This window comes from Drosophila mauritiana, chromosome X (assembly GCF_004382145.1).
Source record: "Drosophila mauritiana strain mau12 chromosome X, ASM438214v1, whole genome shotgun sequence".
Classification (NCBI taxonomy): domain Eukaryota; kingdom Metazoa; phylum Arthropoda; class Insecta; order Diptera; family Drosophilidae; genus Drosophila; species Drosophila mauritiana.
The window spans coordinates 15,238,774-15,250,942 of NC_046672.1; the positions used below are offsets into that span (position 1 = coordinate 15,238,774).

General features: G+C 53.7%; 3 protein-coding genes across 3 annotated transcripts; 2 read left to right on the forward strand and 1 right to left on the reverse strand.

The window, feature by feature from the left end:
• The first annotated feature begins 256 nt into the window (after positions 1-256).
• LOC117146611 (P3 protein) lies at positions 257-2,292 on the forward strand. Its single transcript, XM_033312936.1, has 2 exons — positions 257-1,406; positions 1,707-2,292. The coding sequence occupies exons 1-2, from the start codon at positions 369-371 to the stop codon at positions 2,034-2,036; spliced, it is 1,368 nt and encodes a 455-aa protein (XP_033168827.1). The 5' UTR covers positions 257-368; the 3' UTR covers positions 2,037-2,292.
• On the reverse strand, positions 2,283-9,215 carry LOC117146610 (anaphase-promoting complex subunit 1). Its single transcript, XM_033312935.1, has 8 exons — positions 8,049-9,215; positions 7,865-7,988; positions 7,645-7,806; positions 6,361-7,588; positions 4,257-6,301; positions 3,764-4,198; positions 3,114-3,696; positions 2,283-3,054 (listed from the first exon to the last, which is right to left on the reverse strand). The coding sequence occupies exons 1-8, from the start codon at positions 9,094-9,096 to the stop codon at positions 2,578-2,580; spliced, it is 6,102 nt and encodes a 2,033-aa protein (XP_033168826.1). The 5' UTR covers positions 9,097-9,215; the 3' UTR covers positions 2,283-2,577.
• Positions 9,216-9,470: 255 nt separating this feature from the next.
• Positions 9,471-11,156, forward strand: LOC117148602. The gene has a single exon (XM_033316083.1). The coding sequence runs from the start codon at positions 9,590-9,592 to the stop codon at positions 11,150-11,152; it is 1,563 nt and encodes a 520-aa protein (XP_033171974.1). The 5' UTR covers positions 9,471-9,589; the 3' UTR covers positions 11,153-11,156.
• Positions 11,157-12,169: the final 1,013 nt, after the last annotated feature.

The following is a 12,169-nucleotide window of genomic DNA, read 5'->3' on the forward strand; positions in this document are numbered from 1 at the left end:
TATTTTATTTTGAAATCCCATTTTCTTTTCTGATCCCCATTAAAATTTCGACCTACGTCCATGGACATTTACGATCTCGTGCTTATCGTTATCTGTATCATCCCAATTGTAACGTAGGGTATTCGAGATAAGAGATGGCCGACTCTCGCAGAGCCCGTTAATTACCAGCTGTTCACCGTCGCCATCCCGCTCCCTCCCGAGAGTCAAGTCATGCCGCCATCCCGCTCCCACCTGCAATTGCAATTGTAAACCGCTGTTTTGTGAGAATTCACGCTCATTCCAGTTGGAGCACTTGTTGCGTGCAAAAACATTCCGGCCAACGGATAACGGCTAACGAATTACATCACCCGAGTGGGGCGGCGAATATAATGTCTCCGCACGGTCGTCCTGGTTGGGCATGGGGCTACCTCCTGCTCACCCTGGCACTGGGACTCGCATCCACCCACGGCTGGATGGCCCACTTTCGTCCAGCAGCGCTCACGTTACAGATGGAGCGCGGGGATCGGGTGCAGCTGAAGCTGGAGAATGTGGCACCTTCCACGCTGCAGCAGTCGACGCGTTACCACTTCCGCCTGGAAAGTGTGGACACGGATTTGGCCAGTGTGCCTGGCGAGAATGCCACGATATCCCTGGATGTATTCAACACTGATACACGCGACTGGACGGGTGACATCGTGGTTAATGGCCATTTTCTGGGACAGACCAAGATCCAAGTGAAGCTGTATGACAGCCAACGAAACACCAGTGAACTGCCCACCAATTGGAGCAACGACAGCACGCTGGACGTGAAGATCAAGCGGCCGAAACGTGTGGTGGATGACATATTCGTGGGCACGATTATACTGCTTATGTCGCTGCTGTACATCAGCTTTGGAGCCGCCCTAAATCTGGACGTGCTGAGGGGTCTGATCACCCGGCCAACCGGCCCGTGCATCGGATTCGTGATGCAGGTGGTGGGCATGCCTCTGCTCAGCTACGCCCTCGGCGTCTTCATCTTCCCCCAGGCGCCGGCCATGCAGCTGGGTCTCTTCTTCACCGGCATCTCGCCCAGCGGCGGGGCATCGAACACCTGGTCCGCCGTTCTCGGCGGTAATATACATCTCTCGGTGCTGATGACCACCGTTTCCAATGTGGCTGCCTTCGCCACCATACCGCTGTGGACCATCACACTTGGCCAGCTGATCTTCGAGCGAGCGGGCATCAAGGTGCCGTACGGCAAAATCGCCTCCTACAGCAGCAGCCTGGTCCTTCCGCTCCTGCTCGGGCTGCTCGTCCAGAAGAAAATGCCTCAGGTCGCCAGGGTGCTGGTCCGCCTGCTCAAGCCCGTCTCCGCCATCATCATCCTGTTCATCATCGTGTTCGCGATCATCAACAACTTTTACCTGTTCTATTTGTTCTCCTGGCAGGTGAGTTTATTGATACATATTGATACTTCTCAAGATATTTCAGTGGATATCATCTATTTGATCGAAATGGTTTATCTTGTTTAAGTTTAAAAAGTGTTTATATATTCATATCCATCTTTGTATCCACTTTCATTCTAAATAATTAACTAACTGGAAGCACTTCTGGTTTCAACATCAAGATGAACTATCGTGAATACTCCATAAATAATAATAATAAACAGCGAGATAAACCTGTTTTGAAAAACAACATTTAAAAACAGTTAAATGTAAATGTAAACCCATTTAAACACTCCTTTCCAGATCGTCGTCGCTGGCATGGCTCTGCCAGGTCTGGGCTACATCTTCGCCTTCCTGGCGGCCAAGCTGCTGCACCAAAATGCAGCCGACGCCCTGACCATCGCCATCGAGACGGGCATCCAGAACACGGGCATCGCCATCTTCCTGCTGACGACCACGCTGGAATCGCCGGAGGCGGACATCACCACGGTGGTGCCCGTGTCGGTGGCCGTGATGACGCCGCTGCCCCTGCTGGGCATCTATCTGTACAACCGATGCTGGGGCAACAAGCGAATCAGCGAGGCCAGCGCCACCGCCTCCGAAGCGGAGCGGATAGCTGGGGCAATACATTAGCATTACCATGGCTATATAGCATGGCTATAGCATATAGTTATTTTTGTACATATTTGTTATTTTGATAACCCATACATCGTGGTAGCACGTAGACAAGGCTGAGATAGATGCTGGTTGAATTTGGGACCAAGGAATGCCGCAAATCTCAAGCGTATTATACTCCAGAATTTCCTACACCTAAGACGCACCCAACCCACTTGTTGGGATAATCATTTTTTTTTTTGTACAATAAAATTAACCTATTAATTATTGCAAACGTTATGGACTATTTATTTGTAAATATATTTTATACAATTTTTGTGCTAGTTCATATCGTTAAACATGCATTCAAATATTCATATCCAAAACGTTTCGACATGATTGTATAACAATATAATTTCAAGAATACAGCAGCAAACTTTTATGCAAAGTTTCGATTACAAGTGGCGGCGAAATTTAGAAATAATGTGCAATAATGTAATTTAGATATGAATGTACAATATGAATCGCAGACGTCAGAAGAAATGTTCCAGGTCTAGCAAAAGAGAATTTCCATCGGGCATCACTGGTCGCCCATGGTGTACGCCAGAAGGGCTGCCTCATCCAGAGTCACCACCTCGGTGGCCAGTGACTGCAGGATCTTCATTAGGCCAAAGATGGTGTGCGCGCCGAGATTCAGTCGGCGGAATTCGTACATAAGACGCAAGTAGTTAACTGTGCCCGTGCTCAAGTCCACTCCATTCAACATATTCGGCAGCAGATTGTAGTAATTGATCACGCAGAAAGCGCGCTGCAAGTCCGGTCCACTGACGGTGGTCACATAGCTGGGATCCAGACGCTTTCGACTGAGGAACTCGCGCAGCGGTAGGCACAACTCGCGCGTCGAGTCCTCCATTTCCTGCTTGAAGAGCTCTTGCATCATCTGGATCAGCTCCACGGAGATGAGCGGATGCTCGGACTCCTGGCTGCGACTCAAATAGGCATCGATGAGCTTCATCTGCCACACATCGATGTTGTTCGGCATGGACTTGGTTACGTGCTAAGGACAAAGAACGTTACATTCGCGGTAAGACTGCGCCAGTGGATGGATGCACTTACATCGTATAGCGTTAGGTAAACGGGCAGGAAATGCATGCGATCCTTGACCACGGCATTGTAGAATAGCAGCATCACCTGGTGCCGCTTCATCAGCTCCGGGGGACTCAAATCCGTGCCTTTGGTGTCCAGGCAGCGACTGAGGAACTGCTTCACCATGCGTTCACTGGCGAACTGCTGCAGGTCGTTCATGTCGATCTGCCAACAGATGCTCTGTTCCATCGTCAATGTTTGGGCCAGCATGCTCTTCAGCCTGTCCGGGTCCTCCAAGTGGGAAAGGCAGCCCGTTCGCTTCTTAATATCAATCGGTGCACTCATCGCCAGCGCCCTTTCCAGCTGATGCCAGTTGCGCGATCGCTCGAAGCACACTGGCCAATAGTTCTCGTCGTCCACTACCACCTGCTGCAGGCTGCTCAGCACTGGCAGGATGCAGGGAGCGATGGGCAGGCGGCGCAGCTCGGTGGCACCCACCTCCAGCACGGATATGTTGGCCAGACACAGCTTGTTGGTGTCAATGTCCCGGGGAAGGAACAGGCGCGGCTCCACAGCCAGTACATAGAGATGTCTCAGCGCTTGCAGATGGTATCTTAAAAAGTAAATCCATGCATCCATGAAGTGTGCTAACAGATTGCTGCAAAAAGATCAATCCTTACCGATTGTCGTTGCTGTGTATGGGAAACTTGGGGAAGAAGGCGCAGACCAGTGCAGCAACCGACTCCGGTGTCTGGGAAATGGTGAAGCGACCCGCGCCGAGGAAGAGCAGGCCCAGCGACATGTGTATGGCCATGTGGGAGCCGTAGGTTATGTGCGGATATTGTGGTCCCACTCGCGACCTGAGAAAACGAATTATGCGAAGAATTTCGCAGTTGCCTGAGCCGGCGAACACTAGCGAGATCGAGATGAGCAGCACCATCAGGCAGCTCTCCACGGTGGTGCGACCGGCACATTCGCCCATGGGCCTGCTGGGGAAGCGCAGGAAATCCTTGATCACCGACCGCAGCGTGGCAAAGGCCACCATATTCTCAGTGCCGGCGTACTTGAGACCAATGCAGAAGGCAGCTCCAGCCATGATGTTGCAATAGGCTTGCCTGGACAAGAGTATGTATTTCGTATCTGATTACTTGGCATTCAACTTCAGTTACTCACGAGATGGCCTCGTAGTCCACGTCATGATCCTCGGGGGCATACTCATTTTCGTAGAACGGGAGTTTCAGGTGAGCTCGGAGTGCTCGCGGAAACTGTGCCTGGAACCACGCGTTGTTCGGCTGGACATTCTCCCACTGGATGAGGCCCCGGGAAATAGTGCGCAACAGAAGAAAATCAGGTCGCACCATGTCCAGTAGATATCGCGAATCTGGCGGCTGCATCCATTCGGCAATGGCCGCGTTCCCCGAGTTGAAGAACATGAGTCCCAATGCGAGCGTTGCACCCGGAGCAGTGACATCTATGTTAACGGTATCGCCTTCACGAACTTGGAACGAGGCTAGTCGGTATTTCTCCTTCTGGGAGCCGCTGATGGGTCTCTTCACTCCACCGACCATGTAGTAGTGCAGTGTATCCGGCAGTTGGAGGTCCCTTAGGCCCGCCGGCGATTCACCCTGACCGAGGGTAACCAATCCGAGGGATAGACCTGCTGTCATGGCATACGATTCGCGCTCAATGCTGTTCTCCATCTCTGGGCCTGGAGGACGGCCAATCTCCTGGAGCAGCACCTCGGCTATGTGGCGCTTAGCTGATCCTTGATAGAGCAAACCGATGCCCATTATAGCAGCCACCTGTGTGCTTTGCGGTATATCCAACTCCATGGCGGTGGCTGGCAGCAGTGCCTCCAAGTGAACGCTCAACAACTTTGTGGTTTTCGTATCCATGGTGCCGCGATGGGCGGCGGAAATGCCCAGCAGCAGACCCACGTTGGTCATCTCATCGCATTTGACCAAATACTTATAGACACTCATGAAGGACAGCGTTCTTAGGTGACCATTCAAGCCCAGGGCCATGAGGAAGCCAGCGTGCTCCAGGGCATTGTGCGAATGCGTTTTGGGCTTGTTGTATACAATCCAATTGGAGTCAACGTCCTGAGCCTGGGGCGAGATCTTCAGGCCAGTGGCCACGCCATTGTGAAACGATGGCCACATTTGCATATTGGCTGGGAACTCGATCTGCTGCATTTCGATGGTGGTGCCCTTCACCGGCTCCTTGCCCAACAGGCACAATTTGGGCATGACCAAGCTTTCGCTGGGCCGCGGCAACATCGTTCTCAGGGTGAACATACCTCTGCCCAGGGGCAGTGTCATTGTCCGCGCACATAGTGCAAACAGTTGCTTCTCCTGCTCCTCAATGAACTCGTGATCGCTGGTTCCCGGTGCCTGCTGCACTTCAATGACCACCGGTTCCGAGCTGTTGAGCAGACGACGCACTTCATCCACCCGCATGTCATCGGGAAAACGCAGACGGAGCAGTTTTGTGTCCATGTTGTCCATGTCGTCGCGCCGCAACTGGGCCGGTGCATCAGTTTCTAATCCGCCGGTCGGCGGACACCTCGCTGACAGGGAGTCTTCCTTGTAGACCCGGCCACAATGCGGTTGCCCAGTGCTCGTTTCGAGGAACGGCAGTTGAGCGTGGGCCGCCAATTCCGGACGCAGGATAAGTTCATAGGTGGCCATGCTGCAGCCCATGGGCGGCGATAGGCGAGCCTCCTCCAGTGCCTCCGCTACGATCAGATGCACTGCCGCCGGGAATCTTTCAATGTCTCGCCGTGTCAAGCGCATGGCCAGCAGCAGCTGTAACATCTGATGGCTACGCGGAGCATCCGCCGTGATATTGCGCTTAGAACGCCGCGTAAAGTTGGCCTGAACGGCGCCGGGGATCTCGAGCAGCTGCCACCAGTAATTCAGACGCTCATGCCCATGAGCCACCAGCGATACGAGCTGCAGTAAAATGCGACTCCTCTCGTTGACGCACTCCAAGAAGGTGTAAGGCATCACCTCCTCCTCGCCGACGATAATGTGCTCGAGTTGGGCAAACACACTGGGCGCCGGAACCCTCAGAAGCTCCTGGTGCAGCATCATAGCTCCGTGCTCGGCTCCCAGCAACGAGAGCTTGCCCGTGCGATTCGAGAGTTCCGGGAAGTCCAGTATGTAGTGCAGCACATAGCTTTCCAGCTGCATATCGATGGCCAGCTGGTGTAGGAACTGGAACGAGGAGATGGTGTTAGGAAGCCACTAATGGATCTATTTAATGATCCACCTACCGTTGCCAGATATGGAAGCGCTCCATAGAAGTCAGCGTCCAGTTTGAGATCCTCGTACAGTAAATGCAAGCTGAAGAAGATGGCGGGGATCATTTGGAAGAGCAGCGCACCGATGTTCACGCTGTAGCTGTGGCCATCGGCTCCGCAGGGAGCCAGTGTCGTCTGGAGCAGCAGGAACTCCCAGTCGTCGTCCGTGAAATCATCGCAGTCATTGTATATTCGCCGTTTCTTCGGCTCATCCTGGCCGCCCAGTGTGGAACTGGAGCTGCAACTAGAACCGTTACTCGATTCCGCCGCAGTAGCGCCGCCTCCAAATTGAGTGTGCAGCGGTGGCGTGGCACATCTAGCGTAGTTCTCGCCCGCATCCACATCCGGTGCAGCAGTCAGACCCATTAGGGCGAGCAGTGTGGACCGGAATAGCAGCCATTCCTGCTCTATGGAGTAATTCCTCGATCCCGGCGGATTCCTGTCGCTGTACCAACGGATAACAAAGTCCAGGAACTGGGTCGGACTTAGAACCTGCCGTAGCGTAGCCACACATCTGGTAAGCAATCGTGTGTCATTTAGAAATGGCAGCGCTATTCTGAGCATTCTGCCGGTGGCATAAACCAAAGTCAATCGATTGCCCGCCGGATCTCTCAGCGATTTGCAGACATTGTGCGCCTGCCGCTGTGTGTAGGACACCGGCTGCGGTTGGATGGGCGACAGCATGTGCAGCTCCTCTTCGAAGGCAGCCACATCCCCCGGCGCTTTTGTGGGCAGTAGGCTGCTCCTTCGCACCTCCACGAAAGAACTGCTGCCGGACGGAATGCCGCTTGCAGGTCCAGCAGCTGACATTGGTGTTTTGACATGAGACGGAGCAGGCGAGGCCGACGGAACCGACGGAGATGCCGCGGCAGCCATGGGCGTTACCAGCGGTGTGGGAATGGGGGTAGGCGCCAAAAACGGCGTGATGTGCACCTTGGATATAAGCACGGTGCCTGTGTATAGAAGTAAGCTGCCACTCGGATCGAGGACGGCAATCATGTGCATTCTCTGGAGACCCACTGCATCTTTGGCGGCCAGCGTGGAGGCGAGCGTGGAGAGCTGCAACTCGCCACTTTCGTAGCCAGTGAGGCGGACCAACTGAAGGCGGCACGAGCGGGCCAGCAGGTAGCACAGAAAGGTCTGACCCACCAAATCCGTGTGGATAAATGCGCGGGTGGCCATCTCGCAGAATTCTCGTTGCCTAAGGAAGACAGGCAATTTTAGTACTGAAAGTGACATCTTTTGTAATTTACTGACGTTCCGTAGGTGTTCTCCGTCCAGATGTGCTCCATGCACAATTCCGGCTCAATGGGCTTTGCCGGCTTCACGTGCGTTAACTTGCGCATATCCTTCACGGACATGGACTGCTGGCTAATGCTGTTCTGCAGTTGGCTCAATGGAGTGCCCAGGGAGGCGCGACTAAACGGAAGTACAAGCAATAAGAAGTAAGTGCTGGATGATACGGACTTAAACCTACTTCGACTGGCCAAGAACTCCGCTGAACGACTGCGACTGGCTGAGTCCGAAATGGTTGCCCATGCCCATGGTGGTGGTGTTGGTAGTCCTGGCCGCGAACGATAAGTTCGTTGCTTTTGGTGTGGCTAGCAATGGATAGACGGTGAATAAATCGAATGACCTTGCTGGCATTGCTATCAACTCACCTCCAGTTTGCTTGGTGGAACTGAAGCTATTGCCTGCCATCGACCTGGGTCCCATTAGCGTCTGTCCCAGCTCCATCTGCTGGCTCACATAGTTGACCTCTTCGGGCGTTACCTTACGCAGGCGTGCAACGAAATGCTTACAGAACTTGGCATCGTACAGCATCACCAAGTCCGAATCCTCGGTGGTGAAGACCACTGTGTACTCCGGTTCGGTCATGTAGCCGGTGGAGCCGGTGGACGTCTTCAGGACGACGGGACAGGCCTCGTGCAGCGGATGCGACATAGAGAAGAGACGCGGCATCGGGATGGACATGTGCGATATCAAGGCATTGCTGGAGTCCTTTTCCAGCAGCAGGCCATACTTGGTTTGCCACAGCTGTGACACGGGAAAGTCCAGATTGGCCAGGAAGTCCTCGCCGTTGCTGCAGTACACCCGCAGAGCGTCCTGATCCATCACACAGATGGCGGTCAGATGGTCGTCATTCGGGTCGACAGCCGCCTTTAGCTGCGCCAGTCGTCCGCGCACAAAACTGCGATTTAGAAAGCAGGCGAAGCGCACCGGCGTATCGGTGGTGAAACACATGCGCCGGTACACCCCGTTGTCGGTGTCATCGTCATCGTTGACGCCCTGTGTCCACACCACCGTGTTCCGGTTCACATAGAGCTCCTCCTCGTTGTTAACCATATAGTCGCACATTGGCTCCACGCGCCGCACCACCGGCGGATTGAGCAGTCTGTTCGGCAGCGTCGTGGCCTGGGGACCACATCGCTTGGTCCGCTCGGTCAACTTGCATCGCAGGGCGGCGCGCTCCTCGGATGCCTCGTAGTCATCGTACAGCTCTCGGACCGACCACGACTCCTGACCGCCCGGAGTGCAGTCCTCGCCGGCCGACGAGATGTTCACATTCTGGAGGCGCTGCAGCAACAGATGCTCCGTGGTCGGTAGTTGGTGGCGCGCCATTGGCTGGTCATGTGGACCCGGATGCTCCGCGGACGTCTGACGGCCGCGCGGCACAAACTCCAGCGGCGGTTCTGCGACGGCGATCATGTCCGCGTCGCCAGGTGCATCCAGAATTGCGCTTGACAAGTTAATTGATTACAATTTATTATTAGCAAAGAATTTGCCCATTTATTTAAAAACGGTCATCGAAATCGGGTGGCGATAAGTTTCTGATTCTATCGGGCCTTTAGTACGTCGATATGAGGTGAGCTATCAAAAAACCGATAACGATAGGAAGACCAGCATCGCACTAAACAAAACAATTACCACTATATGCCATAAAGCCATACCGAAAAAAAGGCTAGAGAAATGGCTGTGCCTATTTATATAAATTATAAAATATAACAGTTCGATTGCATTCACTATCGATAACAATGCCGGTTGGTCACTTGTAGCAACCAGCTTCGGTCCGCTGGCGTACCGGTTATTTTCCCGGTCTGGCAGCACAGTGCGCTTGTTCGGCTTTTCCAATTGGATTTCGGAGTCTGGATTTTGATTTGAGCAGAAAAACGGAACCGGAAATCCTGGCCAGAATTTGGCAATGAGCAGCGGCACCGCCGGCTGCAAGCGCGCGCACAGCATCGAGGTTGAGCAGCCGCTGGCGTCGGAGCGCCTGGAGCACAGCCTGCTGTTGGTCAAGGGACGCCTGGTGCCCAAGTGTTCCACGGCGCGTCAACTGAAGGCGATCCTTGATCTGCCCGAGCACCTGTCCCAGGAGCAGCTAACCCAGCTGTCGGCCGGCGGCGAGTTTAAGCTCCTATTCGACTTGGAACAAGCGAATCGCGAGGAGGAGGACGAGGAGGAGAGCGCCTGCCTCCTGGAGTTGCGATCCTGCACGGCCACCCGTACGATTAGCTTCAGTTACCGGCCCCGCCGCAGCTCCTACCGGGTGCAGCCGCTCTACCTGCTCTGCCAGGACGAGGAGAAGACGCCCGCACAGCAGCTCGAGGTGCACTCCCTCATCGATCTCAATTTGCGCCTGGTGCAGTCCATCTACGCGCACAAACTGCACGCGGCGGGCTTTCCCAACCGCACCTTCACGCTCAACGGCAAGTGCTGCGCCTTCCGCAGCCAGTTGACCCGGAAGCAGGCGCTAGCGAAGAGCGAGGACGAGCTGTGGCAGCATTTCGCCGGCGAGATCATCGCCTGCCCGCAGTGGGGCCACCAGTTGCTCCTCAAGTTCGTCGCCTTCGTGGGCTGCACGCGCTACGACGGCGACGCGGTGGTGGCCAGCGGTGACTCCTCGTACGCCAGCATCCGGCGGCATCTCAAGGGACACGCGGCCCTCGGTGGCGGCGGCTTGGCGCTCTTTGGTAGTGCCCACTTCTACGCGTGGCCCACGAGCTTTGCGGAGATCGGCGACTGTGTGCGCAGCGCACAGCGGGTGGACATCGCCCGCCTGCCGGACGAGAGCAACTATCGGCGGACGTACGGCGGCGTCTATGCCAGCACCTTGGGCGCCGTGTGCCACGAACTGGGCCACTGCTTCGATCTGGGCCACACCAGCGAGGGTGTGATGGGCCAGGGCTTCGACTACTTGAATCGCGTGTTGACCGTCGACCAGCCCACGGAGCATTTGCCGCAGCGAATTGTGGACGCCCGCAGGGGCTCACCTGCCAATACTAACTCATCCGAGGGCGGATCATCCTCCACTTCCTCCGCCTCAGCCTCAGCCGCAGCCGGCAACCGTGGCCGCCTCACCAAACTGAAACTGCAGCCGAGCAGCCAACTACTGGACAACTACCACAACCAGCGACGCCACGATAGCTTCTATTTTGCGCGCAACTGTGCCGTGATCCTGGCCCATCATCGCTGGCTGAATTTGGAGCTGGAACAGACGGCTGCCGCCGACTTTGAGGCGGCCAGCATTCAATTGAACCGCGACACCCGTGAGATTCGCTCCAGCAGGCCCATCCGGCTGGTCGAGCTGCGCTGCAACCAGAACAGCCTGGTGGCCCACTACGAGGAGTTCGAGCAGCCGTCCGTGCATCGCTTCCAGCTGCCCGCTTCGCTGTGGCATCTCCTGGCGGAGCAGTGCACCCACTACGTTTTCGTGCTGACCACCAGTGGCGACACCAAGCGGCTCTCCTGCGACTCCTCCTAGGATTGCAGCAGCACAAGGTGAGTGGCCCTCGTCCTTGGAGTAGTTAACTGGACGATATGCTATATATTTCAAAGTACTAAACCAAATGCGATTTCAAAACGAATCTAAATTTATCAGCCATATATGCTTCTATATATTATATAATATATATTATAATTTAAGCGCTTTATAATAAGCGAATGTACCTAAAAATAGCAGTGGGAACAACTTAAGAGAGATATCATTCTGTTTGAACGCAACTCAATTAGCCAGCAATCAATTACGCTGATAAAGATTCGCTCGAAAGATTCCCCCGCCACGCAATCAAATTGCCTGATAAAACCGAAACCCAGATCGCACCCATCATCGGTGAGTCATTGCAGTTCCATTCTCGGTGACGTGCACCCTGGTTGATTCCGCAAAATCAAACTGTCTGACTTTCGCATACAAAATAGGGAAAACACACTCCAGATTAACATGGGAATGCCGTAAATTTATGTATTGATAAGCCTTATCGCTGTGATTCGAAAATGCGTGATAGTTAAATGTTTGTCCCAAAGTTTTTGTTTGCTAACTTGCAAATTGGCATTTGAAATACATATAGCTTTTGAAAACTCTGTTTTTTAGCTAGAAAAACTGTTTTTAACTATTTTTGGTCTGCTTTACTCAATACTTTTGGTATTTAAACGCATTGCGGTTAGAAAAACGTTTGTATATTGAGTTTTTGAACTAAAAACACTTTCAAATACTTTCATTTAGCGATTGAAAGTGTTGTCTTTTTCAATCTCAGTTCAAAACTTCTCAATCAAAACGTTCAAACTGTAATTTTCGTGCGTTTTTTTTTAAGTCGAATAAGTTCCTACATTTGAGCCGCAAAAGCACGTTTTAGCCCATGGTGCAAACCTGAAATCAGGTTTTCGTGCTGAGCCAACTCGGATTGAATCGAATTGTGCGGAACACGAGCTCTCTGGCGGCTCTCCAAGATCCAAGACGCCAGCTGTGTGGTGGGTTAAAGCTCTGACCCCCACCACCCCGCTC

What these genes read in the sequence shown, in the direction of transcription:
- LOC117146611 (XM_033312936.1), top strand. Translation starts at nt 369, where the DNA reads ATGTCTCCGCACGGTCGTCCTGGTTGGGCATGGGGCTACCTCCTGCTC. An exon ending in TCTATTTGTTCTCCTGGCAG is followed by an intron (nt 1,407 to 1,706) that starts GTGAGTTTATTG and finishes ACTCCTTTCCAG; the next exon opens with ATCGTCGTCGCTGGCATGGC.
- LOC117146610 (XM_033312935.1), bottom strand. Translation starts at nt 9,096, where the DNA reads ATGATCGCCGTCGCAGAACCGCCGCTGGAGTTTGTGCCGCGCGGCCGT. An exon ending in TTCCACCAAGCAAACTGGAG is followed by an intron (nt 7,989 to 8,048) that starts GTGAGTTGATAG and finishes ATCCATTGCTAG; the next exon opens with CCACACCAAAAGCAACGAAC. An exon ending in ACGGAGAACACCTACGGAAC is followed by an intron (nt 7,589 to 7,644) that starts GTCAGTAAATTA and finishes TGTCTTCCTTAG; the next exon opens with GCAACGAGAATTCTGCGAGA.
- LOC117148602 (XM_033316083.1), top strand. Translation starts at nt 9,590, where the DNA reads ATGAGCAGCGGCACCGCCGGCTGCAAGCGCGCGCACAGCATCGAGGTT.